We start from the raw sequence: 20971 nt of genomic DNA, 5'->3' as shown, positions 1-20971 counted from the left end.
ACTGCACTGTCAGAGGGTCAGTACTGAGGGAGTACCGCACTGTCGGAGGGTCAGTACTGAGGGAGTACCGCACTGTCGGAGGGTCAGTGCTGAGGGAGTACCGCACTGTCGGAGGGTCAGTACTGAGGGAGTACCGCACCGTCGGAGGGTCAGTGCTGAGGGAGTGCTGCACTGTCGGACGGTCAGTGCTGCGGGAGTACCGCACTGTCAGAGGGTCATTGCCGCAGGAGTACCGCACTGTCGGAGGGTCAGTGCTGAGGGAGTACCATGCTGCTAAAGAAGCGATACTGAGGGAGTGCTGTGAAGTTGGAGGTGCAGTGCTGTGTGCTGAGATTCAGTATCAGAGGGTCAGTACTAGCCTTGACCTCACTGCTGCCTGTCACAGTATACAGTACATTCAAATTCAACGTTGTTAACTGAAGTATAACTGCATTGGTGAACATGCTCCAACCCTCCTTGTCTGCTTTTAAAGTTGGTGTCTTGTGACTTTTAAAGTTGGTGCTTCCCTTGCCTGCTTCTTGCTGTGCAGGAAGTTGAAGGCCAGTTCAACTTGTGGGCGTAGGATGTAAAGTCTTTGACTTGCATCATTCTCAGAGAAAATGGGAGCATTCAGGGAAAAGGCTGATGCAACATTGTGACGTATTGTTTTGTGTGTGCATCCGGACAGGTCCAGCAGTGAATTCATGTGTCGTTTTAGGTACTGCATTCAGCTCTTGTGGGTTTTTTGAAAAATAATCAAAGGAACAACTTGCATTTCTACCTTCCATACTGTCAACCTCCCAGGGGACAGCCTTCTGACAGCAAACCAGTCTGTGGATATTAGGGCAAGGTATCCGAAATCTGGGTGAATGACAAACGCGATCAAGGAAGAGAAAGTTTTGAGTTGAAAGTCCAGAGTTTAGCATTCAGGCGGTATAAAGGCATGGCTTCAAAGAACATTCCGGCACGGGAACAGGCCCTTCAGCCCTCCAAGCCTGTGCTGATCCAGACCCTCCATCTAAATCTGCTGCCTATTTTCTAAGGATCTGTGTCCCTCTGCTCCCTGCCCACTCGTGTACCTGTCTAGGGACATCTTAAATGATGCTATCGTGCCCGCCTCTACCACCTCCACTGGCGATGTGTTCCTGGCACCCACCACCCTCTGAGTGAAGGACTTTCCATGCATATCTCCCCTGAACTCTTCCCCTCTCACTTTGAACTCGGGATCCCGAGTAATTGTGGGAAAAAGCTTCTTGCTGCCTACCCTGTCGACACCTCTCATGCTTTTGTAGGCCTCAGTCAGAAACCCCCTCAATCTCCATCTTTCTCATGAAAATAATCCTCATCTCCTCAACCTCTCCTCACAGCTAGCGCCCTCCGTACCAGGTAACATCCTGGTGAACCTCCTCTGCACCCTCTCCAAAACATACACACCCTTTTGGTAATGTGACATCCAGAACTGTACACAGTATTCCAAATACGGCTGAACCAATGTCCTATACAACTGAAACATGACCTGCTAACTCTTGTATTCAATACCCTGTCCAATGAAGGAACGCATGCCATATGCCTTCTTGACTGCTCTACTGACTTGTGTTGCCACCATCAGGAAACAATGGACCTGAATATCCAAATCTCTGTATTTCAATTTTCCCCAGAACTTTTCCATTTACCAAATAGTTCGCTCTGGAGTTGCATCTTCCAAAATGTATCACCTCGCATTGGTCTGGATTGAACTCCATCTGCCATTTGTCTGCCCAACTCTCCAATCCTTGTATATTCTGCAGTATTCTCTGACAATCCCCTTCACTATCTGCTCCTGCATCAATCTTAATGTCATCTGCAAACTTGCTAATGAGGCAACCTACACCTTCCTCCAAATCATTTATGTATATTACAAACAACAGTGGTCCCAACACCTTCCTGTGGGACACCAGTGGTCACAGGTCTCCATTTTAAGAAGCTCCCTTCCACAACTACTCTGTCTCCTGTTGCCCAGCCAGTTCTCGATTCATCTAACAAGAATACCCTGGACCCATTGCGACTTCACCTTCTCCATCAGCCTACAAGTCCATGTATATGACATCTACATCCTTTCCCTCATCAAACAACTTTGTCACCTCTTCAAAGAATTCTATTAGGTTTGTAGGAGAGGACCTTCACTGAACAAAACAATGCTGCCTATCGCTGATAAGCCCATTTTCTTCCAAATGGGAATAGATCCTATCCCTCAGTATCCTCTTCAGCACCCTCCCTACCACTGACATCAAGCTCACCGGTCTATAATTACCTGGATTATCCCTGCTCCCCTTCTTAAACAAGGGGAAAGCATTAGCAATTCTCCAGTTCTCCAGGACCTCACCTGTGTTCAAGAATGCTACAAAGATATCTGTTAAAGCTCCAGCTATTTCCTTTCTCGCTCTCCTCAGTAACCTGGGATCGATCCCACCCGGTCCTGGGGACTTGTCCACCTTAATGCCTTTTAGAATACACAGAACTTCTTCCCATCTTATGCTGACTTGACCGAGAGTAATCAAAGATCTATCCCTCATCTCAACATCTGCCATGACCCTCTCCTTGGTGATTACTGAAGCAAAGTGCTCATTAAGAATCTCACCCATTTTCTCTGATTCCATGCATTACTTTCTTCCTTTGTCCTTGAGTGGGCCAACCCTTTCTCTAGTTACCATCTTGCTCCTTAATTATGAATAAAAGGCTTTGGGTTTTCCTTAACCCTGCTCACTAAGGATATCTCATTACCCCTTTTAGCGCTCTTAATTCCTCGTTTCAGATTGGTCCTATATTCCCGATATTCTTCCAAAGTTTTGATTGTCTTCAGTCGCCTAGATATTATGTACGCTTCCTTTTTCCTCTTAGCTAGTCTCTCGATTTCACCTGTCATCGATGCTTCCCTCATCTTGTCAAGTCTGTCCCTCATTTTCACAGAACTCTCCTGAACTTGAATCAACCTCTCTTTAAAAGTCTGCCACATATCGAATGTGGATTTCCCTTCAAACAGTTGCTCCCAATCCACGTTCCCCAGCTCCTGCTGAATTTTGGTAGAGGTGACCTTCCCCCAATTTAGCGCTCTTCCTTTCGGACCACTCTCGTCTTTTTCAATGAGTATTCTCAAACTTATGGAATTGTGTTCACTATTCCCAAAGTAATTCCCCACTGAAACTCCAACCACCTGGCCGGGCTCATTTCCAAACACCAGATCCTGTATGGCCTCTTCCCGAGTTGGACTACTTACATATTACTCTAGAAAACCCTCCTTGATGCTCCTTACAAATTCTGCTCTATCGAAACCTCGAACACAAAGTGAATCCCAGTCAATGTTGGAAAAATTAAAATCTCCTACCACCACCTGTCGCTCCAACATCTTTCTCTGATCTCTCTCTAGATTTGGACATCTGAACTCTCTCTCTCTCTCTCTCTCTACATATTTGTACCTCTGTCTCACGCTCACTGTTGGGAAGCCTGTAGTGTAGCCCCAACATTATTACCACACTCTTCCTATTTCTGAACTCTGCCCATATTGCTTCACTGCTCGAGTCCTCCATTGTGCCCTCCCTCAGCACAGCTGTGATATCTTCTTTGACCAGTAATGCAACTCCTCCACCCCTTTTACCTCCCTCTCTATCCCACCTGAAGCATTGATATCCTGGGGTATTTAGTTGCCAATCATGCCCTTCCCTCAACCAAGTCTCAGTCATAGCAACAGCATCATACTCCCAGGTACTAATCCAAGCCCTAAGTTCATCTGCCTCACCTACTTTATTTCTTGCATTAAAACAAATGCACCTCAGACTACCAGTCCCTCTGCGTTCATCCATCACTTCCTGCCTACTCTGCTGCTTCGTCATGCTGCCCTCAATATCTAGTTCCCTACAGGCTTTAGTTACTGCCTCCTTCCTGTCCACTAACTTCTTCATGTGGTTCCCATGCCCCTACCAAATTAGTTCAGTAGGTATGAGGGATGGTCAAGAGTCTAGAAGTGGACAAACACAGAGTTCTCCAAAGATTGATTGAGAACGGGAGGGGTTAAGGCCACAGAGGGATGAAAGCAGCGCAAACCGGTTTTCTTCAAGATGGAAGCATGACAAATGAGTTGCTCAGTTATCTTCAAGTCCATAATCAGATGACGCAAAGCAATTTCCTCACCCCCACCCAGTCCCATACCTCCCTGCCATATCCCTCAAGGCTCTGCTGACAAACTGCACCGCATGCAGAAAGAGGTAGGGAAAGTAATCTCATCACTGGAAGCTGTGGTTTTCATGGAGCAAAGTTCACAGCGTTAGACTGTTTCAATCCAAGGTGCCACTCCCTCAGTTCGGGGTGGGGGGGGAAGGAAGAGAGGCTTTCTGATCAACCTGCTCAGAGACATTATTACACACAAGGAGAGGAGAATGACTCAATAACAAAACCACAAGTGGAGCTTACTAATAATCACGAGACTGACTGCAGACCTGTTTAATCCTTGCATTGCCCGTAAGCTTTACATGGCAGATCTGCTCCAGGAGTTGAAATAGAAATCAGCCCCAATCTCACTGATTGCTGCCGTACATTTTGGGGCCTGAATGGCATCTTCCAGTGCCACATTTCAGAGGAGGAGGAGTGGGGTGCTACTCTGTACATTTCTGCACTTGCTCTTTGGATTATTTTAAATTCCCTGCCGAAAGAGATTAAATTACACAGCTTGGAATTGATTTTAACAATTACCTGTCTTTTCAACAACCATGGGGGTTGGGGTCCTTGAATGAGCCTGCCCCCTGAAATGTTTTGTTCGTAACAGAAGTATTTGTTGTAATGCTTTTTGATCTCTGCTGCCAAAGATTATACTTCCATCAGTGTTTTGTGGTCTGACTAGTAAAGTAGGATGGGTATACTCACAATTTTGACAAAAAGAAGGTTCAATTATGTATTATTGTTGGGAATTTAGATTCTAAAGTAGAGTTTTGTTTGAATTCTGTGAAGGGGACTTGGCATAATTTAAACAAGACGAGGAAGTCATTATTAAATCCTGAGCGTAAACATAATTTTCAAGAAAGCATGTGACTTTAGTTTAAAGTGATTAACAATCTCCCTGGTAATTCAATTGATGAAGTGTTTTAAAGTTGAACTTTTATGACATGTAGGAAGACAGATGCAACCTTGTCATTCAGAAATTAAAGAGTTCAGCTAAGAGTGACACTTTACTGTTTTGGGATTGAGTATAAAGCATATTACTGAGAAACCAGGGTGGAAGCTTTTATTTTGCTGCTTCTGGTCTATTTTTCTGGATTTTCTTTACTTCTGAGTAACATACGCGGGTTCTTATTTAAAAGTACATTGCCTGTCTCATGTGACTATGATCAGTGACTGACCACCGCGGTGGCCAAATTGCAAGAATTGAACAGATGAGCTGTCAAGTCATATTTCACCTGAAGATTTTCACACAGAGGGTGGTACGTGTATGGAATGAGCTGCCGGGGGATGTGGTGGAGGCTGGTACAATTGCAACATTTAAGAGGCATTTGGATGGGTACGTGAATAGGAAGGGTTTGGAGGGACATGGGCCGGGTGTTGGCAGGTGGGACTAGATTGGGTTGGGATATCTGGTCGGCATGGACGGGTTGGACCCAAGGGTCTGTTTCCGTGCTGTACATCTGTATAACTCTATGGCTTTATTTGACGTGTCCAGTCCTACCAGCAGCTGGAATCATAACACCACCTCCTTCATTTCTTCAGCATTGACAATAATGTTCCCAGTGTTTTGACTTAACTGTTGGTGTCTGCAGTTATAGAACATAAAACATTACAGCCCAGTACAGGCCCTTCGGCCCTCGATGTTGCGCCGGCCTGTCATACTAATCTGAAGTCCATCCCACCTACACTATTCCATGTACGTCCATTTGACTGTCCAATGACGACTTAAATGCACTTAAACTTGGCGAATCTACTCCCGATGGAGGCAAAGCATTCCGTACCCTTACTACTCTCTGAGTAAAGTTGTTCTTTACCTTGGAGACTGTGGATTAACTTTGCAAGTCTTGCCTCACGAGCATTCCCCAAGCAAATATTTATTCAGTAACTTCCAGAAAGATTTCAAAGGAACTGTTGAATTCGAAAAGCTGTTAAATCCTAAGTGATTGACCTGTGTAAATCCTCCCATCAGTTTTTTTATGAACAAGGCTCAGCAAGTTAGGCCATCCGGTTGGCATGGCGGAGTTGGACCGAAGGGTCTGTTTCCATGCAGTACATCTCTATCACTCTTGTCTGCACACTGAACAGATTCTGGCATCCTCATTCAGCTGGCATAATCTGTTTGTGTTTGCTTTTTTTCAGTTTATTCACACAAAATTAAAGGGAAGGTTTTCAAGGTAAAGGTGGGTCCTTCAACCTCTCTGTCTCTTCCCCTCCTTTACAAAACATCTTCCTGGGTATTCCCTCACGTCGACCTGCGAGCCTGTGTCAGATAATGCTTGTGAAATGCCTTTGGAGGCCTTGCTTTGAAGGATTCATCCTCACTTTCTCAAACCTCCTTGGTCCCCTTCAGGTTCCAGTTCGAGGGCTGCCCCAACATGGGAAGCATGACCAGGCTGAAGAGCAGAACCTCGGAAACCAGGCCCGGAGTGCTCTGACTCAGAACAACTGGACTGCCCAAGATATTGATTACTCGAAAAAGGACTATTACCCGGTGAGAGCTGATCTGTTCTGCCTCAAGTGTCCTGCAGGTGAGTCCGGGTCTTCTCCCTGTTGACCAGAAGACATTGAGCAAATCGTCTGACGGCAGAGGCAGTACTTGGGAGCTGGTCTTGAACAAGAGGCCTGATCTTGGGATTGTCACACCCGCTGCAAGCTTCAATCGAATGCTCAGTAAAAAAAGGAGGGAGCTAGCTCATAAAGTAAAGCATTCCCCCTCTGCCCGCCCCCACCAATCTTGCCCGAATTTGGCCAAATGTCGTTGTCAGGGAGGAGCTCCTCTGTTGTCGGGCTGAACATGCAATTGGAGGTCTGCTGGCGACAGGCTTTTGGGTATCACCCCTCCAGGAGATATGACCATGACTCTGTTTTTCTGTCTACAGAAGCTTCTAGACCCTCAAATGCAAATCCTTCTATGGATACCAAATTGTGTTGCCTGGCAACGGGCTGTTGGGAGGGTCTGCTGGTTGGTGTTCAGTTCAAGAAACCTGCTTTTCCCATCAAACACAGTGCTAACGCTGATAATGTTGGGGTGCATCGTACTCAGCACCATGTCCCATTAAACGAGGCGTCAGCTTTAACACTCGTTCCTCCCCCTTTCTCTCTCTGTCTGCCAAAAACAATCCCATGGTTGGTCTTTGTGGAGAAAGTCATGGGGGTGATGTCCTGATTCGGTGCTGCCCAGGTTGGGGAAATGGCTACTGATGGGGATTGCACCTCATTGCCCTCTGCATGCACATTGAGATGGGCCGAATAGCCTAACTCCCCTCCTATCTTGTGGTTTTATGGTCATATTGGAAGTGAGATGTTGCAGGTTGGTTGGCTAAGTGGCCGCGGGGAACATCACGGTGGAGTCTTACCTCCACTTTGGAACGGGAGACCTGTCTGTCTTCAGCCCCATTGCCGTTCACCTTCAGTTAACTGACGCGTGCAGAACAGAGCTGGGAGTGACCCAGTGAGGGCATTGCCATGTGTTTGAATGGAACTGCTGTGAAGGAATGCCCCACTGAGGTTTGACCAACTCGCCCCTCATCGCAAGGGAGTGGTTATTGATCTGACTTGTTCGTTAATGGCCTGCTCACTGATTACAGGAACCTATGTGGCTGACAGCTGTATGACGCCCTTTACCAGGGGCAAGTGCCTACCTTGTACTGAGGGAGAGGACTATACTGAATATCCCAATGGCCTAGGCAGTTGCCTGCCCTGCCATTCTTGCAGAGAAGGTAAGAAGTCAGAGTTAAAACTATTCCTGGGTTCAACTTTGAAACGTTTCTGCTTTGCATGAAATCACCTTTGCTCTGGAAAGGGATGGCTTGACCACCCTTGTGCGACCAACAGGAAGACGTATCGCCAGCTGTGGCTCTGAGGTCCCCAAGCTCCAGGTCAGAGGGTTCGGTTTGTCAGATGTTACAGCACAGAGGTCCGCACTGTGCTGTGCTATCTGTCTGACACAAAAACAAAACTGCAGATGCTGGACCCAAAGTAGGCAGGCGGGAGGCTGGAAGGACTCTCCACCTGCTGATGCTGCCTGGTTTGCTGTCTCCTTCCAGCCTCCTGCTGGCCTACAATGCTCTCTGTCTGAAGCAGCTTTGAATTGCTCATCCTTTGTCCTGCCTGCAAATGGACCAATCTCAATTGCTTGCTGTGTTGCTCCACAGATCAGGAGGTCGTGTCTCCCTGCTCTGCACAGAGCAACACGGTGTGCCAGTGCAACACAGGAACATTCTGCTCTCAAGAGCAGTCCTGTGAGATATGCAGGAAGTGTAGAACCAGGTGAGTACAGATTGATCCCATACTTATGAGTGAGTGTGTGTGTGTGTGTGTGTGTGTGCGCGAACCTGCAAAGTGAAGTCTGACTGTGAATTTATATAAATTCACTGTTCCATTCATTGGAAGTGGCTGCACATCACCCAGTCCATTTTGTCCCCATCAGACATACCCAGGTCAGGTACATCGCAGTGTTACATAGAGGGGAAAACTCTCTCCACTCTTTTAACGAAAAGTAAAGCTCCCTTGACACTGTCCGCATCAAATAACCACAGGTCAGTTCCAGCACGGGGTTAGATACAGAGTAAAGCTCTCTCTACACTGTCCCCCCATCAAACACTCTCGGGACAGGGACAGCACGGGGTTGGATACAGAGTAAAGCTCCCTCTGCACTGTTCCCCCCATCAAACACTCCCAGGACAGAGACAGCACAGGGTTAGATACAGAGTAAAGCTCTCTCTCCACTGTCCCCATCAAACACTCCCAGGACAGGGACAACATGGGGTTAGATACAGAGTAAAGCTCTCTCTCCACTGTCCCCATCAAACACTCCCAGGACAGGGACAACATGGGGTTAGATACAGAGTAAAGCTCCCTCTACACTGTCCCCCATCAAACACTCCCAATGCTGTTATATTTTGTGATACAACCATTTGTCCTTGTTTGAATATTCTAATTCTTTCATCTGGTTTTCCAGCTGCCCGGAAGGTCAGACTGTGAAAACTGCGTGTACTCCGACATCAGACATTGTATGTGAAGAGAAAATATCCCCTGCAAGAAGTCTTTCAGCAGGCGAGTATTTACCATAACTGATGTGCAAAAATAGCTTTGCTGTTGTGTCCCAACTGTGAATAACTGGAATGTTGTCTTTTTTCAGGTGAAATTGTTGCAATTGTATCCATTATTCCCGTGGTTATTGGGTGTGTTCTGCTTGCTTGGTACTCGAAGAAACTTGAGTGCTGCAAGGTGACAGGTAACTCCCAGGCAAATGGATGCAGGAATCAGTGGCCAGGTAAATGTATGAATGAGTTGACAGATTTTAAGGCATATTTGTTTGACTCGGGTTTGCCTATCCTCACATCTAAAGGAGCAGAGATGTACCAGAGCCTTCCTTATCAGGACTGCCATCAGCCACTGTCCCAAATAGACCACTGCTCACCCACTTCTGCTCACGTCCAAACATTTTTCCTGCTGCAACGGTTTGTCCAAGAACCGGTCCTTCCTCGCTTCCAAATTTCCCAATTCCTCGTAACATCCGGCATTTCAGTGGCTGTCCCCAAGCCCATTCACAATAAATGACAGACATTTGAGCACAGTCATTGATGTAGTATTGAGGTAAGCATAGTGTACTACCACAAACACTCACTTTGGGCAAACTATTGGTCTAGGCAGCACTCCGTTGGTACCAGACCTCTGAATGTGGCAGTCCGTCACTCCAGGCACTCAGACAGCGTGGCACTCCCTCATCAGTGACCCTCCGACAGTGCAGCACTCCCTCAGTACTGACCCCCCGACAGTGTGGCACTCCCTCAGCACTGACCTTCTGACAGTGCAGCACTCCCTCAGTACTGACCTTCTGACAGTGTGGTACTCCCTCAGTACTGACCCTCTGACAGTGCAGCGCTCCCTCAGTACTGACATTCTGACAGTGTGGCACTCCCTCAGTACTGACCCTCCGACAGTGCAGCACTCCCTCAGTACTGACCCTCCGACAGTGTGGCAGTCCCTCAGTACTGACCCTCTGACAGTGCAGCACTCCCTCAGCACTGACTCTGACAGTGTGGCATTCCCTCAGTACTGACCCTCTGACAGTGCAGCACTCCCTCAGCACTGACCCTGACAGTGCGGCATTCCCTCAGTACTGACCCTCCGACACTGCAGCACTACCTCAGTACTGACCCTCCGACACTGCAGCACTCCCTCAGTACTGACCCTCTGACTGTGCGGCACTCCCTCAATACTGACCCTCCGACAGTGCCGCACTCCCTCAGTACTGACCCTCTGACAGTGCAGCCCTCCCTCAGCACTGACCCTCCGACAGTGCAGCACTCCCTCAGCACTGACCCTCTGACAGTGCGGCATTCCCTCAGTACTGACCCTCTGACAGTGCAGCACTCCCTCAGCACTGACCCTCCGACAGTGCAGCACACCCTCAGCACTGACCCTCTGACAGTGCGGCACTCCCTCAGTACTGACTCTCCCTGATTCCGAGCCTTTCCATTGTGCTGCTCCAGCCATAGCGACCCTCTGGCAATGTGGCACCCGCTCGGTCTGTGAGAGGATTTGAAGCTGCGTTGAGGATTCCACACAGGTGAACCCTGGCTCATTGGTAACGCCAAAGTGCCCTGATTGTCCCTGTGTCTTTTTTTTTGTTTAGCCCTGGCTGTCCTCAGCATGTTGCAGTCCAAGTTTGGCAATGGTGTTCACCAAGAAGCAGAACAAAGAGCCGACTGTGACAGGACACTGAATGAGGTGGTCACAGACTCAAACCATGACAGTGCGACCACAGGTCATGAGAACGAGCACGGCAGCAGAACGAGAGGTGAGCATACTGGAAGCACAAGGTTCTGGTCTTGTTACATCTGGGGACACAGTCTCAGAGAAGGGAGCGATTGTTTCGATAAGGTGGAATTTCTTCCCTCACAGGGATTTGGAATTCTGCACCCGAGAGGCAGTGTTATATTTGAGGATGGCTTTGACAGGTCTCTTTGTGAGAGATTGAGAAATTCCATTCAAATCCATGATCAGCCACGATGGTGTTGAATTGTGCGAGGGGCAGAATGATCGAATCCTGCTCCTGTTTCTTTGACTCTGGTGACGAGGGTCCACCTCTTCATTTTTTTCGTCTTGGACCTCTGAATCTCACACTCAATTCCTCCCTCTTTCGCCTGCTCCCACTGACCAGCCAATTTTGTATGGGCAGCAGAATCAGTGTCGAGTATAAATACTGTACACATGCATGTCACCTTGGGGGAATGTTAGTTCGGGAGGTGAGTTTGGATAGCCTGCGGTCATGTTGCTGGTATTTTGTTTCTGTCATGTAAATGTCATCTCTGTGCATTACAGATCCTAGCTCCAGATCAACAGGAACCAGTTCAGTGGTGAGTAAATGATGAAAAAAATTCTGAAGAACGACAGACGCTGGAAATCAGAAGCAGCAATAGCTCCAATCCCTGAGCAGAATCTGTGGAGAGATGATCCCGGAACTCCACCTCTGCTTTCTCTCCACAGATGCTGCCAGAGCTTCTGAGATTTTCCAGCAATTTGTGTTTTTCTTTTGTGATGAAGTGATGAGCTTGGCTGCGACAGGGTCCCGGTCACCGACCCTCTCTGAACTGCTCCTCAATTGTGCTCATTTGGCGCAGCACTGGCATCCATGATATGGGCGAGTCCGCAGAGACGCACTGCAGGGCTGAGGGCAAGTCAGGACATGCCTGTGACAGAACAATGGGGAAGGAGACTTTAAAGTCTCAACTTTCACAGACTGTCAGCTCATGGTTTGAGAAGCAGCAGCTTTCTGCCATTCTCTTTTGGTTTGCATCTCTGATCTGGTTTCATTGGGACAGAGGGACAGAGGTGCTGCAGGGGCTGATGTTACCGACATAGCAACGAGAAACAAGTGTTGGCCTGTCGAGCCTGTTCTGCCGTTCAATAAGATCATGACTGATCAGATTTTAACCTCAGCTTGACATTCCTGCATCCCCGATCACTTCTCATCACTTTAAAAATATTTCAGGATTCTGGCTTTTAAAGAAGGGAGTTCTGAAGCCTCTTAACCCGTTGTCCTCAGTCCGGCCACCCCTTATTTTTAAACACCAACCCTGGGTTCTGGATGTCCCACTAAAAGTAAGCGAGAGTGTGATGCTGGGAAAAGCACAGGCAGTACCCGAGAAGCAGGAGAATCGACGTTTTGGCCAAAAGCCCTTCATCAGGAATGGAAATCCTAGCAGTCTGGGATGGCACGGTGGCTCAGTGGTTAGCACTACTGCCTCGCAGCGCCAGGGACTTTGGTTCCATCCCCGCCTTGTGCAACAGTCCGTGTGGAGTTTGCACGTTCTCCCCGTGTCTGCGTGGGTTTCCTCCCACAGTCCAAAGATGTGCAGGTCCGGTGAATTGGCCGTGCTAAATTGCATTAGTCAGGTCAATATAGGGTAGGGGAATGGGTATGGGTGTGTCGCTCTTCAGAGGGTCAGTGGACTTGTTGGGCCAAATGGCCTGTTTCCACACTGTAGGGAATCTAATCTAATTCCTGATGAAGGGCTTTTGCCCGAAACGTCAATTCTCCTGCTCCTCGGACGCTGCCTGTGTTGTTCCAGCACCCCACGCCCCACTCTAATCTCCAGCATCTGCACTCCTCACTTTTGCCACTAAAAAGAAACGTCCTTTCAACATCTAACCAGTCGAGTCCCATCTGGATCTTAGGCATTTCAATTAAGTCACCTCTGACTCTTCCAAATTCCAGAGGATACAGGCCTAGTCCGTCAAGCCTGTCCTCATGACGCAGTCTGGGTATTGGTGTCGACTGTGGGGCTTATGAGAATGAGAGATGCTCGTAAGTATCTCAAGGCTCGACCTACAGCATGTGAATTGCAGTGGTTCAAGATGGCAGCTCCCCACCACCTTCCCAAGGTCAACTTGGAATGGGGAACAAAATGCTAGCAGCCAGTAATGCCCACATCCCACCAGTGAACGAAATTGTAGGTTTGATTCAGGGGGCATTAACATCAGCATGGCAGTTGGGCTGAGTGGCCAGGGTATTTTTTTTTACGAGTTGTTTAACAGAAGTTCTGATAGGGCTTGATAACTTGGGTTTGAACAGACATAACCTCAGTACAAAGGAGCATTGTACCCTGAAATGAGGAGAGAAGTCTTTGCTCAGAGGGTTGTGAATCTTGGGACATTTTTAACATTCATTGCCCATCCCTCGTTGCCCTGAAGAAGGTGGTGATGAGCTGCCTTCTTGAACCTCTGCTGTACATCGAACCACAGTGCTATTCCAGAGGACATTCCACGTTTATGGCCTCAGCGACGCTGAAGGAGTGGCGATATGTTTTCAGGTCAGGGTTCTTTTCTTGTTGGCAGGTGGGACGTGGGCATTACTGGCTGCTAGCAATTTGTTCCCCATTCCAAGTTGACCTTGGGAAGGTGGTGGGGAGCTGCCATCTAGACCCACTGCAATTCACATGCTGTAGGTAGAGCCTTCATGTCCTTTGGGATGGACAGTAACTTGCAGGCAATGATGTTCACATGTAAATGCTACCCTTGTCCTTCTAGATGGTCGTGGTCATGGGTTTGGAAGGTGCTGTCTCACAATCTTGGTGTATTTCTGCAGTGCAGCTTGTAGGTGGTACACTCACCGCTGTAACTCAGCGTCAGTGGTGGAGGGAGTGAATGTTTTTGAGTGTGGCGCGAATCAAGCAGGGGCTGCTTTCTCCTGGAGGTGTTGACCTTCCTGAGTGTTTATTGGAGCTGCCCCCATCCAGAGCAAATGGGGAATATTCCATCACATTCGCACATGAACCCTGTCGATTTTGGGACAGGCTTTGGGAGTCAGGAGATGAGTACTCTATACAGCTTTTAGATGGCTGGTCAGGTTTGGTTCTGGTCATTCTCCACCCGCGAAGTCTGATTAATGAGTACGTTTGAGACATATCGATAGAAATGGGAGAATCAGCAGGGGTGATGGAGTTGATGTAAGAGTCCAATCATGATCTTATTGAATGGCGTGGGGAGTGGTGAGAGAGGCCAGGTGACCCACTCCCAGGCGTGTTTCTGACACGCTGCCTACAGTTGCTACACCGTTCTCGTTACCTGATTGATTAAGTGATGCAGAGACCACCATCACCACCAAAACCAACACGCCCACCACCCACACGGAGAAGCAGAGTAAGAACTAAATTCCCCCACTTCACAGCACTGCACCTATTTTCTGATCATCATTTAATTCCTCTTCAATTCTGAATACATCCTAGGGTCCTCCAAAGCTCTTTTCCCAGGATCCCTTTGTCACAAAATGCGTCATGATCTTATGGACTGGGTATGAGGAGCGGCCCAGTGTTTTGTGCCAAGATGGTCTCATGTCTCAGGGTTCCGGACAGTTCTGTAATAAACCGTCTCTGAATTCCACGGAGATTTGCTTTCAACCTTCAGTAGGTCGGGTCATTATTGGCACAGAGGATGGCCATTCAGCCCCTCAAAATTCATGTCTGTACAGCAATCAAGTCAGTCACGTTGCCCCACCTCTGAGAACTTGTTTCCTCAAGTGCCTGTCCAATTGCCTGTTGAAATCATTTCAGGAAGTGCTTCCTATTCAGTTATTGAGCGATTGAGTGAGAAAGGCACAGTGGCTCAGTGGTTAGCACTGCTTCCTCGCAGAGCCAGGGACCCGGGTTCAATTCCCACCCTGGGCGACTGTCTGCGTGGAGTTTGCACATTCTCCCCATGTCTGCGTGGGTTTCTTTCGAGTGCTCCAGTTTCCACCTGCAGTATAAAGTTGTGCTAGTTAAGTGAATCGGCTTGTGCTAAATTGCCCATAGTGTTCAGGGATTTGTGGGTTAGATGCATTCGTCAGGGGTAAATGTTGAATAATAGGGTAGGGGAATGGGTCTGGGTGGGTTCCTCTTCGGAGAGTAGTTGTGGATTTGATGAGCCAAATTGCCTGTTTCCATGGTTCTATGATATCTGTCTTCTCCCACCAGGATATGAGGAGCACAGCTACCACTGGTGAGAAAGTGGCCGATGATCTGAGCCAAGATCAGGATGAGAGGATGAGTTTATTACCAGGGAGCTCAACTCGTTTTGTGCAAAGCTCCCCTGGGACGACCTCTGGCTCCATGAGTGACTCTTTGCTGGGGAAGCCTCAGCTCAAACCACAGATGGGAATTTTCAGTCCACCTCACGCTCGAGCTGAGGCCAGTTGTCCAGGAAATGCTTCGTTGTCGCATCCATTCAGCACTCAGCCTGAGGAGCAGTCTCCTGTTCAGTGCAAGGCAAGTCCACAAGAAAACATATCCACATTAAAGCCTCATCCTTGGGGTGGTGACTGGGCAAGGCAGGGAATATATGATGTTATCCATTTTGTGGGGAAGATTGGAAAGACAAAATAAGTTTGGAAAGATGAGAGACTGGGAAATGTTGGTGTTTCAAAGCATTTGAGTGTCCTTGTCTGTGAGACACAGGAAGTGAAAATCCAGGTGAAGCAAGCAATTGGGAGACCCAGTGGCATGCTGACCCTTACTACAATGCGGTGACAGTATTAGAGTTCAGGAAGCCTACTGCATTGATCTGAGGCTTTTGTAAGACCACATCTGGAACACTGTGCACAGTTTTGCTCTCCATCTCTCAGAAAATACAACACAGAAACAGACCCTTCGGTGTAACATGTCCATGATGATGAGTTTCCCAAAATAAACAATACCACTTGTCTGCATTTGGCTCATGTCCCTTCAAACCTTTCCTGTTCACCTGTCCAAAAGTCTTTTCAATGTTGTGACTTATCTGCATCCACCACTTCCTCTGGCAGTTCATTCCATGCACGTGCCATCCTCTATGTGAATAAGTCATCCCTCGTGTCCCTTACAAATCTTTCTCCTTACACTTTTAAAAATGTGTTCTCTAGTTCTGACCTCACATGTACATGGCTTCGAGTGAGTGTGACAACGGTTCACTGGATTGCTCTCTCTCAGACTGTCCTATGAGCAGAGATAGTGTAGATTGGCCCCATACTCCCTGGAATTTAGCCAAGTGAGAGGTCGAAATGCGGAATGATTCTCGACGACCTGCCAGAATGCATGGTGAGAGGTGGCTTTCCCGGGTTTGGGAAATGTCAAACGATGGGGTCACAGTTCCAGCCATTTCGGGCTGAGGTGAGGTCGAAATTACTTCATACAGAGGTTGGCGAACCTGTTTAATTTTCTACCTCAGAGGGTCATGAATTCTCAGGCATTGAGTTTATCCTCAACAGAGGTTGGAAGACTATTTTGTTCCCTGAAGGACTTGAAGGGCAGTGACATTCGGAGTTTGTGCATGGGGAGAGGTTGCATTCAAGCCTCAGGTCAGCCAAGATCTGAATGAATGGCTTGATGAGGCCTGTCGCATCCCTTTCCCTTTTGTTGGAGTTTCGGAGATCAGCAGCTTCATCCATTTCACTTGACGCGTTAAATTGAACTCTGAGGGAAGTTTTCTCACTTTCGATTTAACGTGCCAACTTGGTTTGGCATTAGATTTTAGCAGCATGGCAATTCGCAAAATGCTCATCCCCATTCGCCCTGAACACGCAACGCTCAAAAAGGTCTGTGCACATAAGAACCTGGACGGGACTTGTCAACATCGACCTGTGTTACAGTTACAAAAGGTTGAACATCTTCACCTTTTAATTTCAGTTTATTAACCTGTATTTTACAGGAAAGTCCTCATCCTTTTCAGCTTGCTGAGGAATTGTCTCAAAGCAAAGGTAAGCCTCTTGGTGATTGACTTTGTTGGGGTCTTGTGACTGATGAGTAATTTCTTTTCAGTTTCTCTTCAGTTTTAAGGTTTTAATCCTGATTTTTTTGCTGTATCCTCCTGTGATTTTCACCCCTCTCCCATCCTGCTGATCACTTCCAGCCCCGGTCCTCTCTCTGATATCTGTGCGCCTCCAATTGTGGCCTCTTGAATATCCCAAGTGTCTACAGCTCCACTGTTGGTGGCCGTGTCTTCAGCTGACTTCCCTCCGAGGTCTGAAAATGCCTTCCTGCACCTCTCTAGCATCGTCTCTATTCTTTTCAAAATCTGCTTTTTTGATCAAACTATTTGTCGCCTGTCCTGTTATCTCCCTTTGCAACTGGCTGTTGAAACTTCTTTCTGTGGGTATTCACTGGGTGAAGGGCGCGATATTGATACAGGAGCTTGCGTTTGTCATTTGTCAGGCTCTGGTGAGCAGTCTGTTCACAGGGGGTCAATGTCGGCTGGAGGGAGAGTTCTGAGGAGACTCAGGCCCTAACTCTCATGTGTGTCTCTCTAGAGTTTAGCTGTACATCTCAACTGAGGTTTCTGCTGTTGCAAGGACTGGGTGTCACCTGTTTCCTGTGAGATATGAAGGTGCTGATTCACTCTGATATCTCATAAGAACAGCCCAAGCAGACGTCACTGTCAGCTGTCACACGAGATAGGCAGACTACTGGATAGTGAACACATCTCAGCTTGGGTTGCTGTCGATCGTACAGGGGTTGGCAGGTACCTGGTTTGGATCCATTTGCCCAGACTGAATAGTCTCTGATCCAATCCCTTCCCTTTGTGATTCTCCCTGAGCTTTGATAATGTCATTGACTGCAAATCCAGAGGCCTGGGCTCATGATCTGGGAAACAAAAATACAAATTTGCTGGAAAAACTCAGCAGGTCGGTGGAGAGAAAGCAGAATTAACATTTCAAGTCCAGAGCTAAGTTCTAAACTTGCAATTGTGTCTAAGTTCACTTCAGCAGATGGGCTACTTACTAAGGAACAGACAATCATTTAAACTTCATGGCAAAATGTGACCAAACTAAGACCCCCAAGTCAGCAAGTTAAGCCTCACAAACCAACTTGGCTATTCCCAATTAACGGTGGAACTGAGCCATGATCCCAACCAACAGTTTCTGTCTCTGGATGTGTCCAGGCTTCGATCCTTGTGCAGCACTGTTCTCCAGAATTCTGCTAAGGAAGAATCCTGGAACGTGTGTAGTATTTTCTGACCTTCAAGCTTACGATGTGGCATTCCTGGTGAAGCCCTCAAAAGTCTGCAGCTTATTTTCTTGTCAGGAGTCGTTTTTTTCAGTTTAGATTAGATTCCCTACAGTGTGGAAACAGGCCCATCACGTTCACACCATCCCTGTGAAAAGAAATCCATCCAGAGGATTTCCCATACCCAATATTTATCCCTGACCAGTGCACCCAACACGATGGACGATTTAGCACGGCCGTGTCACCGATCCTGCACACTTTTGGACTGTGGGTGGAAACCGGAGCAAACCCACACAGACACAGGGAGAATGTGCAAACTCCATACAGACAGTCGCTCCCGAGGGTGGAATCAAACGCAGGTCCTTGGCGCTGTGAGGCATCAGTGCTAACCACTGAGCCACCATGCCAACCCTTTGTCCTTTGTTATATTCAGTGTTAGCTGTCTGTTTAAAACACAGCTTGTCCTGAAATTAACTCCCTAAGATTTTCTGCATTTGCCCTTGTGGAGTAAGGCAGTCAGTTGGCAAGCAGTTGTTTGAACAGGTTTCTTTATGGAGCTGTAACTCCTTCTTTTCTGAGATGTGGCTAATTGTTTTCAATTCCTCCATAACAGTTCATCCTTGTCTCTTCCCAGCTTATTCCAGACAGAGCACTTTCTGATTCTCTCAATCCACGAACAGTTCTGAAGTTTACAGAATAACGCAATGACCAGTTAACTGCTATCTGAATTGATTCCAGTAAGCTGATCAGTTCAGGGGTAATTAGAGTTGGGCCACAAATGTTGTCCTTTCCCAAGATGGCTACATTCCTTCCAAGAATGAAGATGAACAAAAGACAACACAGTCCAGTGAAATGAGTTGATTCACTGCAGCCTGAACCCTTTCTATTTGATGTTGCACGCCCTGCACTCTCTTGTGTGGTGGTCAGGTGCATGACTGATCTCTCGGGTAATTTAGCTCTCTGAAAGTGACGGCATGAAAATTAAAATCTTTTAACGTGCTGATGTCTTTTCAGATTTGTCACAGTATTTCCCGTACTTTCTGGATTACGTCCCTATCAGAAGATTCAAGGAGTTTATGCGGAAACTTCAGCTGACTGAAAATGAGATTGACGAGGCTGAACGCAACAACGCAAATAACATTAGGGAAGGACATTATCAGATGCTTCGTATTTGGTCTCAGAAACAGGGTAAAAAAGCCTCGATTACATTTCTACTGCAGACTCTATGTGACATGGAACTGGTAAAGGCAGCGAATGATATATATCAATGTATAGTCAGTCATGGAACCAAAGTGCACTGAATTTCAGGAATGATTTTGCAGAAACGTTTGATGAGAAATGCAAGCATTTAGCACGAGATCTGTTGGAGCCAGCACGGACTGGCAATGCACTGCACCTTGGCCTTGGAACATTGGAAAGAATTCCATACTCAGCGACGACAGACTGTGCTGAAGCAAAAGGACAACACAACATTCTCAATTTTCGTGTTAGCATCTACAGCCCTGATATTCTTCAGCAAAGAAGTTTAATGCACTCGTCTCAAGCTAGTTCGGTCAAATAAATATTTGTATTTTTTAAGCTATTTTAATAAAGTTATTTTTAAAGACTAGAAAACCTTAATAACATTTGACTCCACATGACAGGATGGAAATTTGAATCAATGAAAAATGGAGCATTGAACCTGTTATTATTGACTAAGTACAATCAAGGCTGAGACAGATTAATGATCAGAAAGTAAATAGAGGATGATGGCTGTTGGAGTTTGTGTTTTTAAGTGATACAAAAATGGCCAGACTTTTTAAAAAAAAAGCTTTCTTCAGCATAACTGAAAGATAACGGTGCCCTTGAGAAAGTGAGTTTTTAAGGCACAAGGGAGCATTGTCTAAACAACAAGTTACAAGAAACATTCAAGGATAAAGATTTCGAAGATTTGTAACAATGTAGAAATAATGAAATTGTAACTCAAAGATAGAAAGTTCCCAAGGCCTAGAGGTTACAATAACTGTTAAACAGCATGAAAAGAAAACTAACAACCATAGGAGTGTCCATCATTGATCAGGTGTTTACAAGATTGGCCCCATGGAATAGAAGGAGGTGGTATATTAATTATGTTGTGTATGATCATTGTAACACAAAACGTATAAAAATACTGCTTTTTACTATAAAATCAGAGTGTGTCGTCGATCTCTCTTCCAATTTGAGCTGAAGACTAAGGAAATGATTGTGTTTCCACATTGAAGCCAGATTTGGGAACGATCTCCCTGCACTAATTTTGTATGACATGGTGGCTCAGTGGTTAGCACTGCTGCCTCACCGTGCCAGGTTCAATACCCACCTTCGGTGACTGTCTGCGTGGAGTTTGCACATTCTCCCGGTGTCTGTGAGGGTTTCCTCCCACACTCTAAAGATGTCCAGGCCAAGTGAATTGGCCATGCTAATTTATCCACAGTGCTACATGCATTAGTCAGAGGGAATTGGGTCTGGGTGGGTTACTCTCTGGAGGGTCAGTGTGGACTTGAAGGGCCGAAGGGCCTGTTTCCACACTGTATGGAATCTAGTCTAACTGCATACAAGTCCACTGTATCCTGAATCTTCATCCTTGGTTGGAGGAAGCTTGCTCTTATAATGGGGGAAAGGCAGGAAAACAGAGTTACAGATCATCAGATCAATCCATGATTTTGTTGAATGCTGAGCAGAATCAATGGGCTGAATGGCCAGCCTCTGCTCTTGTACCTTATGGTCTTCTGGATCTGTAAGTTAGAGGCCAACTAATATTTTCTTGGGAGTGTTCTAAACTGCTTCATTCATGGTCGGCTCAGTGGTTCACACTACTACCTCATGAT

The 20971-nt window shown here is 46.9% G+C and overlaps 1 protein-coding gene across 1 annotated transcript in view; it reads left to right on the top strand.

Annotated features, from left to right (window-relative positions):
• Positions 1-20295, top strand: part of LOC132836985 (tumor necrosis factor receptor superfamily member 21-like) — a 29629-nt gene extending 9334 nt beyond the window's left edge. Inside the window, exons 2-11 of the mRNA XM_060856590.1 lie at positions 6518-6695; positions 7755-7886; positions 8322-8436; positions 9128-9222; positions 9308-9442; positions 10808-10972; positions 11497-11531; positions 15129-15419; positions 16834-16882; positions 19143-20295. Of these exons, the coding sequence (XP_060712573.1) occupies positions 6518-6695; positions 7755-7886; positions 8322-8436; positions 9128-9222; positions 9308-9442; positions 10808-10972; positions 11497-11531; positions 15129-15419; positions 16834-16882; positions 19143-19429 (1482 nt within the window). The 3' untranslated portion in view covers positions 19430-20295. The remainder of the gene's footprint in view (positions 1-6517; positions 6696-7754; positions 7887-8321; positions 8437-9127; positions 9223-9307; positions 9443-10807; positions 10973-11496; positions 11532-15128; positions 15420-16833; positions 16883-19142) is intronic.
• The last annotated feature ends 676 nt before the right edge of the window (positions 20296-20971 follow it).

Source organism: Hemiscyllium ocellatum, chromosome 48, assembly GCF_020745735.1.
Source record: "Hemiscyllium ocellatum isolate sHemOce1 chromosome 48, sHemOce1.pat.X.cur, whole genome shotgun sequence".
In the NCBI taxonomy this organism is placed as follows: domain Eukaryota; kingdom Metazoa; phylum Chordata; class Chondrichthyes; order Orectolobiformes; family Hemiscylliidae; genus Hemiscyllium; species Hemiscyllium ocellatum.
Note: the sequence above shows the minus strand (reverse complement) of the source record. Positions and strands in the feature narration are given on the sequence as shown.